Raw genomic sequence first — 9,737 nt, forward strand, 5'->3', positions numbered from 1 at the left:
ACACTTACTTTCCCTTCTTGATGGTGTTTCGACCTAACAAAGGATCCAGCACAGGCTCCACAGTCTCCCCAATGTTCTCAATGAGCAGAGTGTCTCCATCAGAAATGGCTTGTTCAATAATGTCTAGATAACTGTAGCACCAGAAAGAGACCCTTAAGAATGTCACAGTGATTTAGAACACAAAATATTTACTGCAATATAAGGTACTCTGACTACATCATGCACAATCAGAATGCTGATATTCAGAGAGAGGGGCCCCACAGTTCAGGGCTGAATTTCTCGGTGTTCATTAATGCAGGACAGATCTGGAGTGGAGCCTGTGGCAGAGGAGGCATATTCTGCTGCTCCCAATATATAAAGAACGGACCTGAGAGAGCCCCTTTATGGGACTGGAGAAAGAGTAGCACCTTGGGCACATTATGACACTTGTTCTTGGGCCTGTAGTCAGCTCCTTGCTTAGAATAATTAGAAAACACTAAGAACAAGCGTAGAATAGCAATCACTCAACTTTTTCTGCCCTAGCCGGATGGCTTTCAGTTCTGCTCCATGTTTGTTCTTAATCCATTTGATCCCTTGGAGCTGGGCATCCACAATGAGCGGCCAGCGTTCAGTGTTACACAGTATAGTAGCATTTTCTGTTGACATGCGGTCACTGGGGAGTCCTTGGTTGTTCCATGTTGCTATATCTGCATCATCTGTCAGAAGACTCAAAGGATCCAGCCCAGGAGTGATTGGAATTGGTACCTGTGACAAAAACGGGTCTCTCAGGACAGTAAAATGTATAGCTGCCTTCTCTCCCCTACAGAATCTTACTATTGGATAAAAGGGTTGAGGGGATATGTTGCAGGCAAATAATGGAAACATATTCTTTATTGGTGGTTTTAAAAATACCAGGTACAATTAGCTGGAAAGGTGAGAGGGGATGACTGCTTGTCCTGAATATCCTTAATCTCATGAGCTGCTGGATGGAAGGAGTTATTGAAAATACACTACTGATTACAGTTGTTTTGATCAGCTTAGGCAGTATGTGTTGTGAAAGGGTGCTTAATATTTTCTCAGCAGCAAGGCACAAATATATTGGGGGTAGGCTTCTTCTGTCAAGCTAAGTGTTTAGGATTTAGGGTAGAGGAAAACACATCTGTTTAGTATAGATGAAAATACATCTGAGCTTTGGAGTAATCTCTTTGTGGGTTGATTACAACTGTGTTGCTTCTGATACAGCTCAGTTTTAATATCCCAGAGAGAGACAGAAAAAGAGATTACTCCAAAGATTTTCTTCTAGGCATTGGCTCTCACCTTTCTAACTAAATGTTTCAAAATGAGAGTGGGATGGAGGGGAAGGGGAAGAACTGGGATTGGAATGTTAATAAATAGATTAATCAAAGTGGGAGTGAGGAGAATGAGCAACAGGTTGCTACATGAAGGTATAGTTATGGTAAGGGCTCAAGGCCTCTTACATGGGAGAAGAGATGGCGAATGGTGACTGCAATCTATGACTTTGCTAGATCCCAAGAGAGGCTAAAATGTAGGCACTACACTTGTAAGGCTGAGCAAAGCCTGTTCCATCAGGACCTCCACTGTGCTGGATGATTTAAGGGATTTGAGCTGGGATGAGCCAGCTCTTTGCCTTGAATGAATGAGTCATAAATGGATCTGGATACTCCCCAAAAGGAATGTTTGATGCACAGCTGGTGATAGGCCAGTTTAGTCTGGGGTCTCTGGGATCAGAATCTTAAGCCCTAGTAAGTGCACATAGAGCCCTGACATAATACAGCCTGCACGTCCAAATATCTGCCTCTGCATTTCTGCCACAGAGCTTCACCTAGCTGTGTATGAGTGGATGTTGCTACTGAATTAAATTTACCTTTAGCTCACGTAAGTAAGGAGCCCAGAACTTGTCAAGTAGCTCTGTCCTGTATTTCTTGGTAAAGTAGCCAACATAGGAAACAAATGCAGTAATCAGCAGCACATCCCCACACAGAGTCTTTTCTTGTTCGCGGAAATTTTCCACAGACTCAGCCCAGCGCACGTTTTCGGATGCTAATCCACCAACCAGCCTTAGGAAACATTGCACAAGGAAAGAAGTCTTTGATTAGCACAGCCTGGGATTCTGGCCAGCTCTATCGTGCTGCTAGTCCTTTCCTTTCCCAGAACCAGATGAACTCTTTGTCCTGGAATGCTGATGTGGTTTAAGATAAGAGGGACAGTTTCTGCATGCAGAGGACCAGTTTTAAAATGTGCGGATGGGCAAGAGGAAAACCTCTACCTAAACATGCTTCGCATTCTTGGCATACCTTTTGCACAGATACTTGACCACTGCTGACAGGTTGTGGCACTTACAATTATTATTACAGTAAAATTACAATCAAAGTAATGTACTAGCAAAGCTTATAGCAAGAAAGAATTCATTTCAACCATGATAAGATCTGGGTGCCTATTCCAATAATCAATAAATGAGGTTAATTTCTGTCCAAACATTATTGAAGAATGACAACTATTTTTACCATTACCAATTTCTGCGGGATCTGAATTTTTAAGCAGCAATTCTTCAGTTGTAAGGAGACCTTCATGGATCCAGGGCTAATAACAGCACTAGGTGGGAGGGGGAGGGCTATTGATTTTGATCAGCAAACAGTATACTGTGAGGAAAGTTAATCCCTTCTCTCCCAGTACAGTGGCCTCAGTCTAAATAACGGTCCTACTTAGTTGCTATTTCCTTTTTAAAATGCTGGGAAGAGTCCTTCATAGACCTCTGAGTATCACATCTATAAAGTGGCAATGCTTTAGATGGTTTGAAGATGATTTATTGATTGATTGATTAGATTTCGACCCCGCCCTTCCTGCCATAGCAAGCTTAGGGCAGCTTACACAAACACTAGACAGCTAAAACAGAACTAAGTAAAATCATGACAATATAAATATAAAACATTACAAAGTGCTAGTGCTAAAAACAGTTCATATACAGTGGCAGGCATATACAGCATCCAGCAAGCAGGCAGTCAGTTCTCATTGTGGTCTGGGTCATATTGACTGGTGATATTGATATAGATGTATTGGGGTCAGGGCCTTGGTTGTGTGATGTGGCTCTCTAGTCGAAGGCCTGGTGGAAGAGCTCCATCTTGCAGGCCCTGTGGAACTGTAAAAGGTCCTGCAGGGCCCTGATGTCTTCTGGGAGCTCATTCCACTAGCATGGAGCCGCCACTGAAAAGGCCCTGGCCCTCGTCACGGCCAGCCTGGCTTCTCTAGGGCCTGGCAGAGCCAGACAATTTTGGGACCCTGATTGTAAAGCTCTCTGGGGAACATGTGGGGAAAGGTATGCAGGTCCCTAACCATATAGGGCTTTAAAGGTAAGAACCAGCACCTTGAACCAGATTCGGTATGCTATAGGCAGCCAGTGCAATGCTTTTAGAGCATAGGGAAGCCCAGCAACAAGTTGGCTGCTGCATTCTGCACCAGCTGCAGTTTCCGGATCTGGGACAAGGGCAACCCCATGTAGAGAGCATTACAGTAATCTAGTCTCGAGTACATGGATCACTGTTGCCAGGTCATTATGTTCGACGAAGGGAACCAACTGCCTAATCAGATGAAGATGATAAAAGGCTGACTTCACAGTGGCTGCATCATTAAGGAGGCATCTAGGATAATCCACTGAAATCTCATTCTTCAGAAGATCCATAAAACAGATAACACGGCTTCCTTTTGAGCGAACAGGCTTCCTTTAAAATCTACTTGCAGTTTATCTGTATGAACTGTGCATTTTTTACTCACTCTCTCTTGAGTAGCATTTCATTTTCAAGAAATGGCTCATAGCATGCTTAGAAGCATAACAAGTTTCCTTTTACTACTGTAGTTGGATCTTTCAACTAGCTGGGAGCACCAAAAGCTCCAGCACTGCAGACTCCAGATACTTAAACTTCCCAGTGATCCCCAATCACAAGAGTTAAAAAAACCTGAAACACAATATGCTTGAAGTTCTTTTGATTGCATTTTGCTTAATATAATTTTAAGATCTATTACCATCAGATTCTCTCTGATACCATTTCTAAAAATACAGTTTCATCTTTTAAAATGCTTAGATTCTTAGGATTCATATTCTTCACCCTTGGCTTATGTTCAGAAAATGTCAGAGTTTGATTTCAAGAGTAGTTAGTGGATCAATTAGCCAATACCAATAGCCTAGTTGGTGCCATCTTCTTAACTGAAAAATATATTTGGAAATAGTGACCAAGGCATTTTGTTTTCCTTTGCTTTGGGTCCAAATTTGGCCAGTGTAGTAGCTAGGCAGTATCCCACTCTGTCTCTTACAAAAACAAGGGCAACTTGTTTCTTGGTGGCAAGCAGGAAATCCAAGGAAAGGAAATTCTGTAGTATATAGTGCCACAATACCTGTTAGCCAATGAAATGACTCTATTAGTTGCATCAGCCTCTTGCTGACACTTGATTTTCTCTGCTGTGGCCTTTTCAAATTCAGCTGTCAGATTGGCCAAGTTGGCATTTAGATCCTTCAAGACAAAACATTGGCAATTACTTTTCTGAGAAATTTGATTATAGGCTCACTACAGATAGTCAAATGATGTACCTCCCCATTTATTTCAGGATGTGAGAGTCTTTAACAAGTTGTGCCCTAAAATTGTGCAAATGCTGATGCAAGAATCTGTGATTCCCTGCACTCCCCCTTGTGGGAACCACTTTTCTATGATATGCTAATGACACAACCATGTGTGCTGGGCTACCTGCATGGGCCTTTCCCATGGTACAGGTGGCAATATCATTTAGAAGATGCCTCCCAGCCATGTGGGAGTTTATGAACATGAGGGTCCGCCAAATACCTGCAGGTACATATAAAAGTTACCTTCATTTGAGTCTGTTGTTGCTAGACTTAATAAAATTTGCTTTACATCTTTCTAGGTAATTCATACACATTGTCTCATTAATTCTTACATCAGTTATTTATTTAGCACATTTTTAATCTTCTTCCTTCAAAGAACACAGGTGGCATACATGATTCTCTTCCTTCTTCTATTTTACCCTTACAATAACCTCATGAAATAAATAGGGCTAGAGACAATGATGGGCCCAGTATGACCCAGTGAATTTCATGATGTGCGGGAATTTGAACTTGTCCCCTCCCAGTCTTAGGCCAGCTTCCCATTCAGTACAACACACTGGCTCTAAGTAGGCCAGGAAGAGAATATTGTCATTACAGATTGGTTCAGGGGCTGAGCTTATATAGGCTTTCCTAAGGCCACCTAGTGAATACATGGCAAAGATGGGATTTGAACTGGCTTCACAGCTCAGACACTGAGCTGCTACACTAATTTGCACAGAGAACAAAGGAATATTGGTTGCTCACCCTTTAACTCAGTAACTAATATCTAAGTAATAATTTTCTCACTCAGTGGCAGTGGTGAATGTCAGTTAACTGGAATGGTGATGTTTACTTGGACAGGATATCTGAGGCTCTGGCATTTGACTCCAGTGTGGTTGTGAGTGTACTTACTGCAATCTTGTTCTTAATCATTGTGAGTTTTGCTTGGGCCTCAGCCAATTCATTATTAGCCTCTTCCAAGGCTTGCCGCTTGGGTGCCACATCACAGTACACTTCATAGAAACGAACTATGTTTAGGCACCAAGAACACAGACCGGCTGCTGCTGTAGATTTAGAAAGTATAAACTCTGGATCAAATGTGGGATCATGTTGAAATGGTCTGCAGAAGGAAGGTATAAAATCCCTTCAGACTGAGTGAATCAACAGACACTGTACAACCTACCATCTTCAGGTAATACTGTATGGATACCAAGGAATGAGTGGATTCTGAATGAAACAATGCTTTAGTGCTTTTTGAGGCTGTAGGCATCTTTGAAATTTTCCCACAACATGGTGGGTACAGCCACAGAATGACTGCCACAAAATGGTTGCTGCAGCTTACCTGCAGTCACACAGTGAATATCCTCGTGCTGTGGTGGCAGCTACTGCCAAAGCAAAGTTTTTTAAAATCCACACAGCTAATCAAGTCTCCAATGGCCAATCTGCAGCCTTGCTGGGCAGAAGCTCCACCTGGCCCCACCCACTTTCTAAAAACACTTGGTGGGCACCAGGAAAGATGTCAGCGGGTACCACATTGGAGACTCCTGCTTTAGTGCTTGCATTGACTAGAAAGAGAGGCTGTCTAGGGGAAGGGGGAGACGGACTCTCCTGAACTCTACTTGCCCTGACCTTCTTTTGAAGTCATCAGCTTGAATTCACAGGGTGAAAGGCATTTTGTAGGCCCATGGCATGAGGAGAGAGACACTGCGGAGGTATATTGTCTCACTCACTGAGCCAAGACAACCTAGTGAGGAACACAATTGTATACTCTGTCTCCTGATCTTAGAGGGCTGTTTCCTTTCAACATGCTGACAGAGGGAGAAGAAACACTGCTGTGGAGGTAAGATAAAGGGTTGAGGGCAGAGGGGGACTAGAAGAAGCTGGTGGGTATGGACCAGGGGTCTCAAATCCTGTAGAAATTGTGGGCATTTTTGGAATTTTGAAAGAGGGCAGTAAGTACCACCACAAAATAGCTGCCATGCGGCGGGGGGGGGGGGGGGGGGGAGGAAATATTTGAGGGTTCTAATCCAAATATTGGAGCTGCGGTGGCTCAAGTGGTTAAGATGCTGAACTGCAGGCTGTGGAAGGTCAGTAGTTCAGCATTTCGAGCCCCGAGTGCCGCATGACGGAGTGAGCTCCCGTCTCTAGTTCCAGCTCCTGCTAACCTAGCAGTTTGAAAGCAAGAAATTGCAAGTAGATAAATAGGTACCACTTCGGTGGGAAGGTAACAGCATTCCGTGCGCCTTGGTGTTTAGTCATGCCGGCCACATGACCACGGAAACGTTTTCGGACAGCGCTGGCTCTTTGGCTTTGAAATGAAGATGAGCACTGCAACCCTAGAGTCGGATTCGACTGGCTTTCAAGCAAGGGAACCTTTACCTTTACCTAATCTAAATATTACCCTATGATGGGGGAAGCTTTTTCCAAATGGGTGCCCCTGCATACTGAAATGTGACGTCTCCAGAGATCTTTTGAAGCACTTCATGCTCTAATGAGCTGGAGGAAAGCCAGGACTGGCTCTTTGCTTGAGAAATAGATGCTTTGGGAAAGAAGCAAGTGGGCATCAGAAAATACATCACTGGTCCCACGTTGGGGATCACTGGTGCAGACCCTAAAAGAGAATAGACTGTAGGTAAAAGACCCTGCTTCTCCTAGCCTCTAGTCCAGTCAGCAAGCTACAGCCATCTCTTTTTGTGCCAAGAGTATACATTTAATTGTTCATACTTAAAAGCTTTCAAGCAGGTCTCTGGAATGTGTTCCTTGTCATATTTTTTCAGAGAATCCAGGAAAGTGTCCACCTTGCCCATCATGCCTTTGGCTGCTTTCCAGCTTCTGTCCTTTGGTATCTTGCCACCTGGAGCTGTAAGGATCATTACAGCTGCTGTCACATTAACAACAGCTTCTGGGGGAGATCCAAAAGACTTCAGTTCGGTCAGGTTGTTCTGGAAAAGGAGAGAAAAGGAGACAGCTATTGTGACAGTGTTGTTCAGGGTACCTAGAACTCTGGACTACAACACTGGAAGGTAAGTTAGAGCAAAAAACCTAAAACCAAACATAATATGCAAAGGTACTTAATTCTGGCTTTTGATCTTTCTCCAGGATACTGAATCTTTGCAGACTGGGCAACTATCAGGGGGCAGCAGAAATACCAACCTATGAGAGGTTCTGTGGCAGGAGTGCTATGGGAAGCACAAAGCTTCAAAGGATCCTACTTACATCTTCACCGTGGACAATGTCTTGAGCTCCAGAAATTTAGACTAGAAGTGGTCTGGGGTTTCTGGTACAGCAGAGTCAGGCACTTAGGCATTAGCACTTAGTATTTTGGACTCTGGTCACTTGCTGCGACAATTCGTTAACAATTACAACATGTGAACATTTTGGTAATGAGAGAGAGAGATGCTGAAAGGGACATCAGGCATTTACCTATATTATCCCACTTAGAAAAACAAAACATATGATATTCCTATTGGGAAGGTCCAAACATTTTACCTTATTGAGAGTGTCCAATGCTTCCTGAGCAGCAATCAGAGCTGGCTCAGCTTTGGCCAGGTCAGTTTCACAAGCCCTTTGCTTTTCTGCTACATTCTGCAAGCAAGAAAAGACAAGCATTAACAAAGTGGTTTGGGTGAACACAACAGTTTTATGGCTTTATGGCTTTATAGAACCCTACCCTTTAGTGCAATCAGGGCCAAATGGTAGATAGCAATATTTTGTTGTGTGATGGGATGAAAAATGAAGATTTTGTCAATGGCACCATCCTTCTGTGTTTGTTCCAGAGCACCTCTGCTCTGTGACTCATTCCTTGCTCTACCTTATAAAAAGGGGTATCCCCTTCTTGCAGTGCAGTGGCTCACCATAAGCAGTGCTGGCAAGAGGAAAGGGAGCCTTTCAGTAACTGACTAAGAATCTGTGTTGTGCAGCTTATTTCTGGGAAACAGCCCAACTGGCCTTGTTTCCTTACCCAGGTTCCTTACTTCTGCCTCCCCCAGAGGAATGAATAACAGGATGTTTGTTATATTTGCTAATTTGGCTAAAGTTCACCAAAACTACGGCATGACACGTTTTCTAATAAATAATTGGGAAATAAAACCTCTTTCTGGTTGTTAAGGAAAAGCTTCCAGGAATTAGAATATGCCACAGTGTGCTACAGGGATCCCTGCTCTTTGACCACCTCCTGCCTCCTGCCCTTTTGCTCACCTCCAGCCTTCTGGCCATCTTCCAAAAAAGAGAGAGAGAGAGAGAATGAACATTACTTACTATATTAATGACTTGCACTTTCAGCTCCTCTTCATCAGCAATTGCTTTCTCCCGGCTCACTTTTTCTGTTTCAACCCCCACCACCTGGATCAGTTTGTCAGCATCTTCATTCTTATGCTTGAGCTCCAGCTCTTGAACAGCAAGTTTGGCCTTCAGGTCATCAACCTACAAAATCCATCAGGAAGAATGAGCAAAACTGGTGTGTGGGGGGGGAGGAGACAATTTTCTTGAATAACCATGTCTACCTTCCCTTTGGGTGATTTTTTTTCAGAGGATGTATGAAATGGTGGAAGGGAAATGGCCACTCATTCAGAGTGAGGGCAGGAAAAACAGGTTGCTTACCTGTAACTGATGATCTTCGAGTGGTCATCTGTGCAGTCACACACCATGGGTTTCACGCTTGTGTTAAACCTCCGTCGGGAAGCCTAATAAGCTTTAGCGACAGCTTTCCAAGTGCGGAGTCCTCCCCAGTCTCGTGCAGCACGCACCATCTGAGCATGCTCAACAGCTATGGCGGACTCCGCCCCCACTCAGTTCCTTCCCACACCGCCGACCACTCCGAGGCCGTCTGTCCAACCAGGGATGATGTCAGCAGTGGGGATGGCTGGGTGGGCGTGTGTGACTGCACAGATGACCACTCGAAGATCATCAGTTACAGGTAAGCAACCTGTTTATCTTCTTCGTGGTCTCTGTGCAGGTCACACACCATGGGTGACTAACACCGCCGACCACTCCGAGGCCGTCTGTCCAACCAGGGATGATGTCAGCAGTGGGGATGGCTGGGTGGGCGTGTGTGACTGCACAGATGACCACTCGAAGATCATCAGTTACAGGTAAGCAACCTGTTTATCTTCTTCGTGGTCTCTGTGCAGGTCACACACCATGGGTGACT

The 9,737-nt window shown here is 44.2% G+C and overlaps 1 protein-coding gene across 1 annotated transcript in view; it reads right to left on the reverse strand.

The window, feature by feature from the left end:
* Positions 1-9,737, reverse strand: part of DNAH17 (dynein, axonemal, heavy chain 17) — a 184,248-nt gene that overhangs the window by 21,951 nt on the left and 152,560 nt on the right. Inside the window, exons 57-64 of the mRNA XM_015416991.1 lie at positions 8,846-9,010; positions 8,078-8,173; positions 7,313-7,530; positions 5,501-5,708; positions 4,387-4,502; positions 1,865-2,057; positions 509-744; positions 9-131 (exon numbers count right to left, since the gene is read on the reverse strand). Of these exons, the coding sequence (XP_015272477.1) occupies positions 9-131; positions 509-744; positions 1,865-2,057; positions 4,387-4,502; positions 5,501-5,708; positions 7,313-7,530; positions 8,078-8,173; positions 8,846-9,010 (1,355 nt within the window). The remainder of the gene's footprint in view (positions 1-8; positions 132-508; positions 745-1,864; positions 2,058-4,386; positions 4,503-5,500; positions 5,709-7,312; positions 7,531-8,077; positions 8,174-8,845; positions 9,011-9,737) is intronic.

The sequence above is a fragment of the Gekko japonicus genome, unplaced genomic scaffold, assembly GCF_001447785.1.
Source record: "Gekko japonicus isolate JY-2015 unplaced genomic scaffold, Gekko_japonicus_V1.1 scaffold518, whole genome shotgun sequence".
Classification (NCBI taxonomy): Eukaryota; Metazoa; Chordata; class Lepidosauria; order Squamata; family Gekkonidae; genus Gekko; species Gekko japonicus.